At 35.3% G+C, this 15,949-nt stretch overlaps 1 protein-coding gene across 2 annotated transcripts in view; it reads left to right on the top strand.

Annotated features, from left to right (window-relative positions):
• The window catches only part of ADAMTS6 (ADAM metallopeptidase with thrombospondin type 1 motif 6), a 150,816-nt gene that overhangs the window by 82,464 nt on the left and 52,403 nt on the right, over positions 1–15,949 (top strand). For both annotated transcript variants that reach the window (XM_050912923.1, XM_050912924.1), the window contains exons 11-12: positions 8,443–8,550; positions 15,322–15,467. In XM_050912923.1, the coding sequence (XP_050768880.1) occupies positions 8,443–8,550; positions 15,322–15,467 (254 nt within the window). The remainder of the gene's footprint in view (positions 1–8,442; positions 8,551–15,321; positions 15,468–15,949) is intronic.

Here is a 15,949-nt window from a genome sequence, read left to right on the forward strand (position 1 = left end):
TCCAACTTGGGGTTTAGTGACCCAAAAGGAAATAAATTCTAAACCAAGGGGAAATATCAGAGAAAATTGCTTGCCTTTTTCTCTTGCTCATGTTCTTTACTGGTTTGTGGTGGTGAGACATGACAAGAGAAACAGTTGAACTCTCAAATCAAAGGCCAAAAAATTACAAGTCTCCTTTGGGCTCTGATGTAGCTGTTGAGATAGCTGGTGTTTTTAAAGTAACTTGGAAAATCTTCATGTTCTTTCTGGTTTGGAATTCTGTTGTAATGTCTTATTAACCTTTAGAAAAACTACCTCTTTCAACCCTCTAGCTTTAATGTTAATCTGTGTTCGTTGCCTTTTCTCACATATTTCCTCATCCATTCCCTCTGTATGTTTATTTTAAACTGTTTGTTGCTTTTGATCATAGATCATGTCCTAATCCTGCAAAGAATTTTGGACATTTAAGTACTTGAAGCGTTTCTTACTTAGGAACTTGAAGTTAAATACATGGAGAGGTGTTTGAATGATTAAGGCATCAGAACTAAAGTACTAAAGGGGCTGCAAGTTTCTGCCTTTCTGTGTGTGAGTTTACTGACAAGGAGCCAATTTGACCTTAAAAGGAGTTCTTTGGTAGTTGTTTTGATACTATTGTAAGTACTAGACCTAATTAAGCTGTTCAGTCACTTATGGACAGAACTGTTCCAGCAAAAGCATTGTGTCTGTTGGTCAGATTTCCCTGTATTGTTCAGCACATTAAGTTGGACAAGAATTCAAAGAGATGCTTTAGCTCTTTGAGCTGAAAAAGTAAAACTACATGTTAGCAAGTAGACAGTGATCCTTCTGATGTTACATGTTCATTGTTCTTTATACGATAATTTCCACCATTTCTGATATAGGGGCAATTTAAGTGAAGAAATAGATACTTGGAATAAAGAATTGAGAGGTAATGCCTCAAGCTACTTCAAATATTTCATTTTTAGGGTACACTTTCAGATGCAGAAGAACGTTAAATTTATGACTTACAGTGAGCCAAATTGTAATGATGGAAATTTCACCATATAATACTGATGCATAGCTTTTTCCTAAAGGCAGTACATGCTTTCAGGTATCTTACTGGAGTCACTGCAGTGGGAAATTTTGAGGTTATTAAGAACAGTGCTAGTTCCTGTTCATTTATGTAGCTACTGGGTACGCTACATCTTCTAGGGTGATGCAGTGTGGATTCTCTTCTGCTAATTGTCAAGTGTGTCTCAGTTCTTTGCTCTGTTTGTATGCCAGTTCCCCTGATAGTTCAGAACCTTTTTCAATCCTTTTGTTTAAGTGAGTGTAAGGAGAACTTTTTTCATTGACTCCTTACCTCCTTAACTTTTGAGCATCTGCCTAATAAACAGTTGGCTGTTGGCTGTCTCTGGGTTAACTTAGGAAAGAATTCCAGTCTTGACTTTGAATTTCTCTGTTTTATGATTTTAAATTATACCTGGAATATGACTGACTGTAACTTACAGATTTTGTGGTTCAACATAATGCTTTGCTTTAGAGCTGGTCCCCACATTTTTAGGACAGAGGCTAAAACCTCAGACATTTTAATAGCAGTTAATACTTTATGCATACGGTTGATATTGCTGTGGTGCATTTTATGATCTGTGAAGCTGTTGGCTGCTAGCATGGGTTTCAGAGATAGTGCCTTACAATTCTTTGGTATATTTTTTTGCATTTTATGCTTTTCCACCATCACTGGTGTCAGTAAATATTTTGAGGAGGGGGAAAAGGGGACAAACTCTCCTTTCCTTTGCATACATGGCTTCACTGAAATCAGCAGGACCATTCTTTGTATTTCACACTAGAGTTTAATACATCAGGTAGTGTATTTTAGCTGATGACAGGTAGCTCTCTTCGTCATGGTCTTATGTTTGCAGTTATGTTCTCCAGTTAGTTTGCCAACGAAAATAGCTTTAAACTCAAATGCCAGTGTTTATTCACATTTTGTTAGTGCGTTTTGGAGGACAGAGTTCAAGCTATGAACTTACTGCTTGTAAACAGATAGAATGAACATACATTCTCAGAATAAGGAGTCCTCCTGCTGCCTTCTATAGCTCCCTTGCGTTAGTTAACTCATTAAAAACTTCCTAGAGACATGGGGAGTGGCCATAAAGTTAATTACCATTAATGGAAAGTTGCTGGCAAAGTGTCGACTACAGAATCACAGGACATGCAGTTGTCATACCTTCACTGCTTCCTAGTTTCCCACATGCCAGTTCAGAGACAGAATAGTTTAACCGAATTAGTTAGTAATGACCAAAACAAAGCAGCACTGGTCAGCTAACTTTCAAATCTAGGAGAGTAAACAATTGCTATACACAGCAGTTCTGCAATATTTCTTCTAGGGCAAAATAGCCTGAATTACTATTGACCCTTCTAGTCAGGTGATACAAACTTCAATGTTAGTGAATTAAACTGTCACTTTTTTCATGAAACACTGATGGGATTTCCTCCAGTTAAATAAAGAGAGGTATTAAGCTTGATGTAGGGTTTTTATAGGAAAGTGGAAGCAGATTCTGGAAGCTGTTTTTTCAGAAGGAAGGGCAGAGAAGCCACTAGTGTATCTTTGCACCAGAACTACTGGTTGCCTTTTGTTCTCTCACCTGTTGATACTATGACTAGGATTGCGCATTCAGTTGAATCTGTACATAGTAACTCACTGAAAAGTGGCTTTTTTTTCCCCCAGCTTCATACATCATACCATGGCTAAGTCGCTTTGTAGTTGTTGTTTGTTAGCAGAGCATAAGTAGTTCAGTCAGATGGATTTATATTACGGTGCTCACAAATTGGTGTTAAAAGTATGTGTAGGTGAAGAGAGGAATTGAAGATCCTGGTATTATAGTCTGTCATTTTTATCAACCTTTCTATTATTTTTTATTTCATAAAGTCTTGCCGGTCAAGTGCAAAACCTCTCATCACTATTGTGCAGGCCTTTTGCATTTAGAATGATTAAAGTTTCAAGCTTTTCTTGTGTAAGGACTTACAGGATCATGCTGTAATTAAGAACATTTGAAACACTTTCAGCTTTATTCTTAAAGTTAATTTTGTTCCCTCTTTTTTTTAAGATTAGGATGTATATAGCCAAGGGAAATCCCAGAAATTTTCCTCTTTCTGAATCCTAAAGTAGCTGTACATCCTTTTTTTATCTTTTTCTAACAAGTTCCCGTAGTCACCTTTCTTCTTTCCTAGGACTATCTTGTCTCCAAACCCCCTTTCTCAATCTCTCTCCCTCCCTCCCCGCCCGCCCCCCCCCCCTTTCTTTTTCTTTCACAAGAGACACAGACGTAACACCAGTGTGCCTGGATCTTATGAAAGCTGTTTAAAAAGTGCAAAGGGAAGCTAGTGGTCAAAGCAGGAAGAGTGCATTAGATGATAGTAGAATCAATAATGAGATTCCAGATACTGGAATGTGATTTGAAAAAAGATGGGATAGGTTGCATGGGTTTGAAAGGGAAGATGCTACTTGGAGGTGATTGACCTTGTGGGCCTTCTGTAGTTTCCATAAGGTTCACATAAGCACCCAATACTTAGGAAAGAATGCTGCTAACCTAATACGAATGTATGACTTAAGCTTCGGATTCTATTTCACATTCTTTCAGCATGTTGTGATTCATAACATGCTGCACCACTTAATGAGCATTTAGTAGTGGAGCACTAAAATGGTAACTTTTGGGTGCTTATCTGAACTAAACTTTGAACCTTCTGAAGTTCACCCGTAATTATAGTCTTCTAGTTTTAATCGTGTTGCCAGCAGTATTTCAGCAGTGAGGCTGAAAATACGCTAGGTTGATGCTTTTCAGGTCTGAATTGTAAGTTACAATTCAAGCTAATTATTTTTGTGCTCTATTTTAGCAAATGCTCATCAAGAGGTGCAGCATATTATAGATTAAACATGCTGAAGTAACATAAAATCCTAATTAACATTTTAAAATTTTATGAACAAAAAAGGAAACTCCCAAATTATCATAGTTTAATATGCATTGTGAATGTATTTCCCAACTTATTTTTTTTAATATTATGGGCCAAACTGCCAAGTTTTGTTGGAGGCTTTCATTAGTGTTGAAAACATTAAGAACAGCACAGCAATTTGATCTTTGCTCATATTGCTGAGTTTTCATTGTGCTGTATTGTTACCATTTATAATGATTATGATATAGGATGCTTAGATGTTACATAATTTGAAATGCCTATATGTAACTCTGCATGACACAACAGAAGGAGGCTCCATCATTGATAACACCTAGGCAAAAGGAAGATAATTTGATTTGCTGTTTTTTTTCTCTAGATGGGTTCAGCTTTGTTTAATTTACTGCAAATACAAGCATCCGAATTCCAAACTGAAGTCATGGAGCCCTAAGATACACCGTTACAGGTTGTCATCTATCTTGTCTTGATCTTGTGAAAGGCCTCAGCTTCAGTTTATGTTTCCTAGATTTTTAAAACACTTTCCCTTGTTTGCTTTACAAATTAGTAGTTATTAAATTCACACATTTGGAGACTGACTTTGAGGTCATTGATTAATTTTCAGATTATGCTTCTTTCTCTAAGTTTCAGTAAATTACTCACACAAATTTAACGTTGGCAGAAGATACGTTAGCTACATCCTGTGTCCGCCAATGAAGAAAAGGCTACCCTAAAGGGTCACCTTATGCTGGTGGGTGGGTGTGGGTGGGTGGGTGTGCGTGCATGCGTGTGTGCGTGCTAGTGTGTGAAAAAAAGCAGTATACTTTCTATTAGTGATTTTGGGCCTGACCTTTCCAGGGCAGTTCCTCATATGTTTTTAAGGCTGGCTTATTAAAAACAGTTGCTTAGAAATGTTACAGATAGGATGGTGATAGTAAGGAAATAAGCTCAAATCAATAACTGTGAAACTAAGGTAGTACCAGGTATAGGGTTGAGCTGGAGAACAGAAAGTTTTATGCGCCTTAGTCAGAATTTCTCTGTTAACTTTCCAAAATCAGCTGAAAATAAAGAAGACATAGCCATAGTAGTACCTGGTATAATTCCATTTTCATTTAATGAAATAACAGAACAGATGGATTTTCCACTTCTTTTTAGATATCTTATTTGTTTTCAAATGACTATTAATGGTATTTTTCATTTCATGTACAGGGTGATGGAGAATGTACTTCAGATTCTACCCTTAAATGCAAAACAGCAGGAGAAAATAAACAACTTCTTAAATAAGTTTGGCTATATTTAAAAGAAATTACAAAATACTTTACTTGTTTTTAATATAAACTACTTCTACAAATTGATACATTTGTGTTATTTTGTTAATAAATCCTCTGTGTTTCGCATAGTTTTCCATAAGGAAATATTCTGTTGATTTTGGGATGTTGTATGTCTGTCTCAAACAGAACTCCTTTCTGATTTAAGCAGAGGTTTTTGCTCACATATTAATAGTGTGATACAGCCCATAGTAATTTTACATTACTTTCATTTTGTCTTTAGGGAGTTACTGAGGCAAACTCCTGCTGAAATTAAGGTCTGAATAAGGACTACCAGACTATGTCAGTAATAATATCTAGTTTTGATATAGTGCTTTTCATTCTATCTCCCAAAGCAATTTAGGAAGAAGGAAAATATTTTTGTCATCTTGAGGAGTAGGGAGGTGAGCTGACATGCTTAGAATCATCCTGCAAACAGATGAATGACTAAAATAGTTTTGGAGTGCTGTATCCATTAATTCACACAGTTCCGGTGATTATTTGTTTGGAATTAAAATGTCTGGGTGATGTTAGTTCAGTGAATTTGGAGGAGTCTAATACCACGAAGAAGCCTGAGTATACAGAAAGAATCCTATTGGAGGGCAAATGTTAAATACTCTCATTTGTGGATACCTTTGCCTGGCAATGAAATACATGTTTTAATTATTACTTCCCCTTATATGTTAATATTTAGATGGTATACTTAAGTAGGCATATCAAAAGTGAAATTCTGCACGTAAACTGTGGAGCGCAAACCAGAATTTTGGATTCAAATCACCCTGAAATATAAATATTTTCAAATTCCAGACTGTTACCCAGATTTGACTTTTACTTCTGTCTATATTGGAATGGTTGAAATCTTTGTTTCTTAATGCAATTGAATTTTTGGCTTTTCGGAACATTGAACCAAACTTCACAAAGTCAGCATAGCCATTAATTTAAACATTTGAGCTTGATCAGATGCAAAATAAACTCAAGGTCACAAGTAGAATCGTCACAGCCTGACACTTTTAATTATGATTTGACAATGTAAACCACACATGAAACATGAGCAAGTAAATTACACTAATTTTGATCAACAAAATGAGCAAGTAAATTAAGTGTAGAAGTAAATAAGGCAGGGTTATGACAGGAGCACCTCATACTGTGTCTGAAAGGAACCAATTTTAGGTTTTCACTTTGAAATCCATACTGTATTGAAGTTTGGATTCATGGTTGATTTAGATGTGAATTTGATTTAGTGTTGAATTTTAGCACCTTAATGGCTGTGAACTTTGTATTCTAGTCAGATTTTTCAAGAATCTTTGTGATGTATCTCCTGTTCTTTCCCTGTTCTATTTGATATTTTAAACCATATATTTATTTGTAAGTTTGTATCTTAATCTGAACATTTTATCAACTGAATGGCAAAAGCAAGTGTTTTACTCAGAGATTTAAATAAGTAAATATTTATGCTGTTTGCATTTTTTCAACAAAAAGTTCTAATCTGAAAGGTAAGATAGTTCTACATTGGCTGCAGGTATACTTTTACAAGTGGCAATATTTCTCCTAAAAAGAGGATCAACAATTGACTTAAGTTTTCATAAAGCCACCCACCAAATAGGATGAAATAGCTTAGGCCTAATTGTCTAAAATTGGATGGAAACTCTAGAAATTATCAGTACTCATTCCTCATCATTTCAGACCATTCTAATATGGTATGTTTTTAATGGATTTTTAAAAAGATACCTTGCTTCTACCATCATGAAAATAAATACACTGTATTAACAATCCTGCAAGAATGGCACCAGCTGATTTTAAACTTGGAAAAGAGTTTTGCATTATTCAAGAAAAGCTTGTACTGTTGAACTGTTACTGCAGCTGCTAGTGAATAATGTATAAATAAATCCATTTGTGTATGCAGTACAATGCAAGAAATGTGAATCTTAGGGTAAAACTTAACAGTTGTTCCTGTTGATGTGTGTAGAAAAGATAGCCTAGGTGCCAGATACCTGTTCATTTCCTCAGAGAAACAATGAACTTTGCGGTGGGGGATGTGGCTAATTAATTTACTCACACTGTCTTTTCCTTTTTGCTCTTTGTACCAAGGTTCAGCCATAGAATCTATACAAGGATTATATTATTTGTAGATTATTTGTAGGATATGATTTCAAGCAGCAGTTAAATGAAATGAAATAGTAATGACTATCATAAGATCATTTTAAAGATCTGAGTATCTTTCAAATTTAAAAAAATACTTTAAAATATCTGTAAGCAGGTTGTGAACTCTTGCACAGATCTCAAAGTAATACAACAAAGATTATTATGTAAGTCATTTACTGTAGAAGCAAACCACTTCTGATTCCATTCTGCTTACATAGCCGAATCCAAGGGCAACTGAAGCAACTATGAAGATTTCCAGTGTTCAGCCAACTTTGGATCATGCCCACATTATGAATTTCAACCCTTAGATAGTTTTAACAATGAATCTCCAATGTCAACAGAACTGGCTTAATTTAAATGAGTAAATGTGCAAAAACAAATGAGAAAATACAGTAGGGAAAAAGATGATTTGAAAACCTGTGTTTGTTTAACACTGACAACATAGGGAAATAGGATAGGCTAAATCATTTATGAAATATCAGCTGCAAATGTAAAAAGCCTAAGGGAAATATTTTAGTACATAGCTCAGTACTAAATACACATGCACTGTTTTAGCAAGTGTTACAGAAGAGGAGTGCAAGTAGTCTGAGCTCAGAAACTTTGGTTTTAAATAAAGGAAACAAAAATAATTGTTGCTGTTTCATATTTGAAAATTAATAGTATCCTTTTACTATGTAATTTTGAGGCAGATAATGACAGTAATGGAGATACTACAGCAGATCGGAAGACTACTTTTACAGCAACACTAAAATATACTAAGCCCAGTATTAGCACTAATCAAGAAAAAAGCAACTATAAATCATTACCTGCATGGCAGGTGTGAAAAACACATTCTTGTAGTCTACAATTTGATGCTTCCAGAATTTTTGGGGGGCAGAATATTCTTAGGTAAAATATGGTGGCTTTGAAATTGCTCCAGAATATTTCACAACCATCTATAGATTTATCTCTCCAGCCCACTTCTTAATAGTCTCTGTTCAAAACAAATTTGTGTATACGTGTGTGTATGAGGACTGGAAGCAATTTTAGGCTTTTATTCTGATCAACTTGCTTCTGCCTTCTTTCCTAGGAAGTGTGTAGAGAGCTCTGGTGCCTCAGCAAAAGTAACCGCTGTGTTACCAACAGCATTCCAGCAGCTGAAGGTACTCTTTGCCAAACAGGGAGCATTGAAAAGGGGGTGAGTACAAATAATTTGTTGTTTGAAGAAGCAATTTATTGTTTAAAATAAATTTAAGATCCAGGCATTTAAACTCTTAAGTTTATTGTTTAAAAACTACAGGAAGAAAGAACTAGAAAATTAAAGTACTTACAAGCAACTATGAGAGTTCAAAAAAATATCATTATTTCAGAATACATTTGCATCCTAATGGAATTGTGTCTACAGAATTGTGTCACAATTATTTTATTTGTGTAATTTAATAAAACATTTATCCTTGCTATAAAATTCTATAGCCTGGATAAAAAAAAAAAACCTATTACATACTCTCTCTATATTTTTTGAGTAATTTTTGTAAAAACTCTTTAGTTTAATCTTTGTTAAATTTTATAGCACTCTTCCATAAAGGACTGTTACAAGTCTAGGTCTGGCGTGGACTTTGAAAATGTGTAACATAGATGTAGAGCCTGAACTCTGTTATTTTGTTAGAAGATAAAAAAATCTTTATTCCTTCAGATATAAGCTGAATCATACAAGCATATAGAAAAAATCTTGCCTTAATAAAAGGGTTTCCTAAAAGCCCATATTTCCCAGTGACCTTTCTGTTTTGACTTTGAATTATTCTTTTAGTATTCAGTTATACTTGCATAACTGTTTACCTTTAAAGGACTTTGCTGTGCAGTCTAATAAACTCTTCTACCTAACACAGAAGTAGAGAAGGTCAGTGTTGCAATAGAGAAGTCTAGTGCTACTGTATCTGTCTGAACAGGTGAATTTTGAATTTAAAATGATGTCTGTATATCAGTAGTTTCAGACAAAATTCTGAAACTTAGTTTTAGATTAATAGTAAAAGAGTGTTTCTCAGCTACAAGGCAAAATGTATACAGATCTTAAAGAGGAGAGAAAAACATTTTAATTATTAATTTACAGGACATGTACTGGGGAAAAAAGTGAATTCCATATGCCTTTTTTCAAGATAATATATTTTATGCAGGTTTGTACAAAGTGAAGAGAGCTTATTATATTAAACAATTTCCGGTATCTGTCCGAGAATTGCTGCATCTGTCCATAAGATCTATTGCTCCAGATTGGATTTTTTCCTAACAACAACTACTGACGTCTGTTCTCATTGTGACTTTTGCCATGCTAGCTGGGCTAGTTTCAACAAAGATTACACTGCATTGTAACTTGTGGTCTGATGTTTAAACAAAAAGAATGAAAGCTTTTGGGCAGCTATCACAGTTTATTAATGCTTGTTGATGGCTTCATTCAGGCCCCAAGGCCTAGCATCGTTCTGATGGCTTTTCCATGCTGAGTTTGGAAATATTGGTAAATCGTGTTAAATAAATTTACTGGAGGGGTCATTTAAAAAAATAGACTGCTTAGAGTTAGCCAATGAAAATAGAGAGACATTCGCATTCTACCAAAAATGGTACCTTTTATTAGAGTAATAGAAAATGTTAGAAGCCCTACTCTTAAATCAACAGTCTAGGTTTATTTTGGAGCCACCACTCCTTGTCAATGACAAGGAGCAATTTACCTCAATTTATATTTTTGAAACCATGAGACTACAATGAACAAGTTGAGATGCTTTAAGACACTGTTGCTGTGTCCACTTGCCAGAGGCTTTAATCAGTTTGCTCTCTACAAAACATCTTTTTCCGGTCATCAGTATCTTGTTCCATCATTAGATTTTAGAGGGAAATGAGAGAATCCATACTGTTTTACAAAGGTAGACTGTTCATGCCTGTTAACAGCAGAGAATTGTATCTGTAAACTGCAGCTTCAAAGGTTCCTGTAAATTAATAGTTCCTGATAGCAAAAAACCAGAAAACACGAGCTCTTTCCAAATACGTAGTTCTTTTTACCACACGCTAAGGAGAAAATAATAGGTTACAATTCTATAACACTTTATTATTATTATTATTATTATTATTATTACATTTATAGTGCAGTCACGCCTAAAGGCCACAACCAAATTAGGCCCTATTTTGCTGGGCTCTGTCCAAATATATAACAAATGATGTTCCCTGCTCTAAAGGCCTAACAAGATATCAGAGTACTTCATCATATTTGGAGAGTCAATTTCTGCTTTTAGTTACAGTAATGTAAATTAGGTGTAACTATTAAAGCAAAATTTGAGGCAATGTGCATTAATGTCTTATTGGCAGAGCTGGGAGGGATTTCTACAATTAAAATGGCCTAACACTTTATTATAAAACCTTCTTTCAGTTGCTTATATAAACCTGCCAAACTTTTAACTCTTTGGGTTGAAATTTTCCACAGTAGATGTCTGCCTAAGCCTGAAGGTTCTTAGAGTGTTTTCCATAAAAGTTACTCAGCTGTTTTCTGCATACAGAGAAAGAGAATAGAGTGGTTTCTTGCTACTGATGGAACTTGTACATCTGTTCTGTTTTGAAGCTTTAGTATGTTCATGCTTTGGTGAAGGGTTTAACATATCAGCTGGGTTCAAAAAGGTACACTTTTTCCTAATCTGTAATAGTAATTTTAAATATACATGAAGTTTCTCTCTGGTGTACCCAGAGATGTGTTTGTGAAGGTAAAGTAACTGATAGATTTTAAAAAGACTCTGATGAGGAAATGGTGCATATAAAACAATGAGACAAAACTGATAGGAATGTTTATTTTGTCTTTGAATTTAAAGTAATAAAAAAAGTAACATTTTCTAACATCATTGTTTAGATCCATACTAGGGATGTAAATGAGGGGCAAATGTGCAAAAAGTGAAAACGCAGTGTGCTGAAAGGACAGTTTAAATAGCTAGATTGTGTGGTGATTTAAGTTATTATTGGACATTAAGATAAGGTAAATTTAAGTTATCATTGGACATTAAGTTTTCTTGCAAAGCAATTGTAGAAGCAATGCTTGAAAATACATTGTTAAAATTGAGATGGCAAATTTAAAGTGAACTAATCTCCCCCCCCCCCACTAAAGATGAAATCAATTTTCCTCAATATTAGAGTACTTGCTGTGTGAGTTTTCTAAAAGCATACTATTGTAAATCTTAGTTCTGTTAAACAGCTAATATTCATATAAAAGTGATCTCAGATGTGCCACATTATCACATTTTATTTTATTGTTAATGATCTCTATAAGAAAAACTTCAGACTGCTTACATTATTCACAGTTTTTTGCACATTTTACACATATTCAAATGCATCACCACTGTCTTTCTAGTTGAACTAATTGAAAGTTATATATTCAATGTTAGAGAAGAATTAACATTTCAGTTCTAAACCTTTTGTGAAAGATTGTTCTTTTAAAATAGCTATCACCTCCTGTTGTTTCTTCATATGCTGGCTACTCAATAGTCCTTACCTCATTATAGCAGATGAGGTTGCTATAATTTGTGGAGGAAGCATATTTCTGTAGTCCCATTAGAAATAATGAAGATTTTGGTGATTTTGAATTACTCTGACAGAGGTTCTATGCATCACTGCCTTCTGGTGAAAGATAAATTTTCACTAGAAAATTAAGAAGAGACACCAAAGTGAGCAGTAAGTCCTCAGATTTAACTTCAGTAGAGGAGAAAAAACAGCATTTAAGGAGTTTTTACAGGGGAATATAGGAATGTGGAAGACAATGTTCGCATGACAGAGGAAATTACAGAGTACAGGGATTTTACATAGCTTTGGAAAAATAAAGCAGGTAAAATGCACCAGCCTATTGTATACAGTCATAATAGTGTAGAGTTAGGATGATTTGCATGTTCTATTTTACATATGTGATATTCTTGTGGGTTTAACTTTAACTCTGAGTGTCTTTCATTTCCTAACTTTGATTTTTACATGTTTGTAATATATATAATGTATTTTTAATTAAATTATTAGCATACATTTTTACTCTTAGAAGCATTGTAATTTTTAGCTTTTGACTTTAGCATTAGATAACTGTTCATGTACTTGTGTGGCATCTTTAATAGAATGCTGCAAGGAGATTATCGTCTTTAGTTAATAAAATCATTATCACATAATTTATCACTATAGTGAGAAGAAAACCAGAAGATTTTAATCCCTCATGTGTTACTAACATAAATACTTCATCCTCCATCATAATTGTACTGTTAGAGGTATTGCAAAACACCATGCCATATGGATATATCTATACTAGCTAAAAATGTGAGTTCACTGCATCATGTGTTATGTTCTGCTGTGTTATGCAGACATTCAGTGATAGTCTGATTTTAAGAGAAGCTCCATATGAAGGGTACATTCCTCTGATGGATGCCTGCTCATTGGCATAAATCTCCGATTTGTAAATTTAGAACTCCAAGAAGGATAAACCCTCCTTTCCTCGGTACAAGTCCATGAAACCTTGTGTCTTTGGGTTTTTTTTTTCTGAAGAACGGTGTGGTGGGTTGACCCCATCCAGCAGCTAGGCCCCGACCCAGTCGCTCACTCACTACCCCCCCCAGGGATGGAGAAGGGAATGAGAAGGGCAAAAGTGAGCAAAACTCATGGGCTGAGATAGATAGTTTAGTAAATGAAAGGAAAAGAAAGAAAAAGCGAACAAGAGATCAAAGGCAATCACTCACTACTTCCCACCAGCAGACTGTTGCCCAGCCAGTCTCTGAGCAGTGGCTACTTTGGAAACATCCCCGCCCCCACTTTTACTGCTGAGTACGATGTTACAGGGTATGGGATGTCCCTTTGGTCAATTTGGGTCAGCTGTGCCTGCTGTGTCCCCTCCCAACCTCTTGCCCAACCCCAGCCTACTCACTTGGGTGGCAGGTTGAGAAACCAAGAAAGCCTTGATGGTGTGCAAGCACTGTTCAGCAATAGCTAAAACATCAGTGTGTTATCCACACTGGTCACAAACCTAAAATGCAGCACCATATGGGCTGCTATGAGGAAAACTCTGTCCCGGCCAGACCTGGTAGAAAAGGCTATGCATTTTGAACTTGAGATTTAAGTTAGTCTGCTTTATCTTTTCTGTAGACACATTAATGCTTCTTTTTTGTTTCTCTAACTGATAGAGGATGAGGCTTATAAACAGAAAATTGCTGGATTATAACAGCTGTGTTTTAAAACAGATACAGCACATCATACAGAGAAAAAAGAGGTTATGAAGGATAAAAATGTTTTGAGAGAAGAAACAAGAATGTGGCTAGAAAAATAATGCTACAGGTTTCACTTATTAATGTGGAAATAACAAGGAAATAATAAGGAAACTTTATATTAAATGGTAGCATGTGTTTGTATGCAAAACTGTTGTATCTAGGTGCATTTGCTGATGATAAGCTACACATTTTAATATTAATATATCATTTTAATGTACATTCTTGAGAGCTACACACTTAGACTCTTACACATTTGACAGTCTAGAAGTACCTTTTATTCAAAATGAAATTTCTAATGAAAAAATAAGTATTTTTATTCATTTTCTTTAACACTCTGTACAATTCTTGTTCATATCAAACTCCTATTCATTTTATTTTTCTGTCTGAGTAATGACTGAAGGTTAAATTCTCTTTTATGTTGCTTTCAGAAAAATCTAGAGTGATTCAGGTCATTGTGAATGGCTGTATTTACTTGTTTACGTATGTCCCACATTACTGGCACTGAGGCTTTAGGTGAGCCTTAGGACTCGGGAGAAAAGAAAACTTGGCTTTGCTGTACCTATTAGAATAAAGTCAACACTGAGTCTTCCAGTAGTGCTTATGGGTGGACATCAGTGCACATGGGTGTCTATCTGTCCATGTCTTCTGTGCATGTCTCAGTGCTTTTTGTCAAATTGGTATGGCTGATTTTGGACACAGAAGTTGTCTGAGTTTCTTTTTGGAAAGGGTCAATACTGTGTCTGTTATGGGAATTCAAGGGAGTTAAACAGCAGAGGGAAGCGGAATGTGCAGATTCAGGTCACAGTAGACCTGAGACCATGCTCTGCTCTGTCACGTAAGCCTATAACGGTGGGAAAGGGTTATCTAACTGAGCCACTCCAGATTCTCAGTGATGCAGTAGACACCAGAATGTGGATCAAACTATGGGCTCCAGGATTATTTCTGAATGGTTTAAAAAAGGTTTCTGACTAAGGAAATGATAAACTTATTTTAACGATTAGCCATTTGTGTGAATTGTCTGTCATACTGTATGTTCGATATAAGTAACAATATTGCAAAGTTTAAGCATTTGCATGAGTGAAATACACATGTTCATTCTGTCCCTGAACAAGTGGCCAGTCACTATTATATAATGATTTTCTGTACCGTGTCTAATGCTTTGGCACTACTTTTATTATGTCTGTAGGGTTAGTATAAATGAAGTACTGCAACAAATTCTTCTTCCATTGTAACCTCGTCCAGATTTTCTTTTTTAAAATGTGAGGGAATACTTTCTTAAAAATACTGTTGGGGGAATTTTTCATTTTGCGTAATGAAGCCCCTACGTGAATCCTAAGTGGAGGGTGTTTTACTAAAGTAATCTTAGAAATGAATCTTAGTGTTTAAAAGAATGTAAGCAACTTGCAGTTCCTTTAATATGAAACGTTAAGGAGGACATAGGAAGAAAAAAGAAAATCTTTATTTTAAGCTTGCTTTAACTTCTCATGTGTGTTAGGGACGTATAATTCAGGACTTAGTGAAGACAATTAACAAATCACACACACCCTCACCAATGTCTAAACATGGCTAGAAAGAGTAAAATATTAGTCTTGTTATCTATACAGAGAATGCTAATGCCTATAATTGGTCATTGCCTGACCCTTATATTTTTCTGTCCTGATAACTCTGTCAGCCTGGAAGCTAATTTTGTGTTTTTTTGTGAAATCTTTCAGTGGTGTTATCAGGGAGAGTGCGTACCTTTTGGCACTTGGCCCCAGAGCATAGATGGGGGTTGGGGTCCATGGTCAATATGGGGAGAGTGCAGCAGGACCTGCGGGGGAGGAGTCTCCTCATCTATAAGACACTGTGACAGTCCAGCGTAAGTAGCTAAAGTAAGCCGGAGCCTACAAAAAGACACATTTGGAAATTATTCAAAACTGTGATTTCACATGTTATCTGTAAAAATGTTTTGCTAGTTTGCCAACATTTGTCTTCAAAATAGCAGACAGAAACATTTAAACAGGAGAGGTTCACTAGACATGCTTTTAACATTTTTAATGTATCTTACGTACTGTAAAGATAGGTGGATTTATGTTTAGCAGTAACCAGAATGGTTTTCTTTCTGCAACTTGCTGTTCATGCAAAATATATTTAAATTATGCCTTAGATAGATTTCTTTCATAAGACATGTTACCTCTAATGCTTGTCTAGGCTATAAAATAACTATTGCCAGTTACTTAATAAAAAACCAACACAGTATTTCCAAGCTTTTGCATACAAGTGCTTACATATAAACCATAGTTAGTAATATTATGTTGCATACAATACATTCATATGCTGTCATGTCCAGCACTTAGTTGT

The sequence above is a fragment of the Gymnogyps californianus genome, chromosome Z, assembly GCF_018139145.2.
Source record: "Gymnogyps californianus isolate 813 chromosome Z, ASM1813914v2, whole genome shotgun sequence".
NCBI classification, from domain to species: Eukaryota; Metazoa; Chordata; class Aves; order Accipitriformes; family Cathartidae; genus Gymnogyps; species Gymnogyps californianus.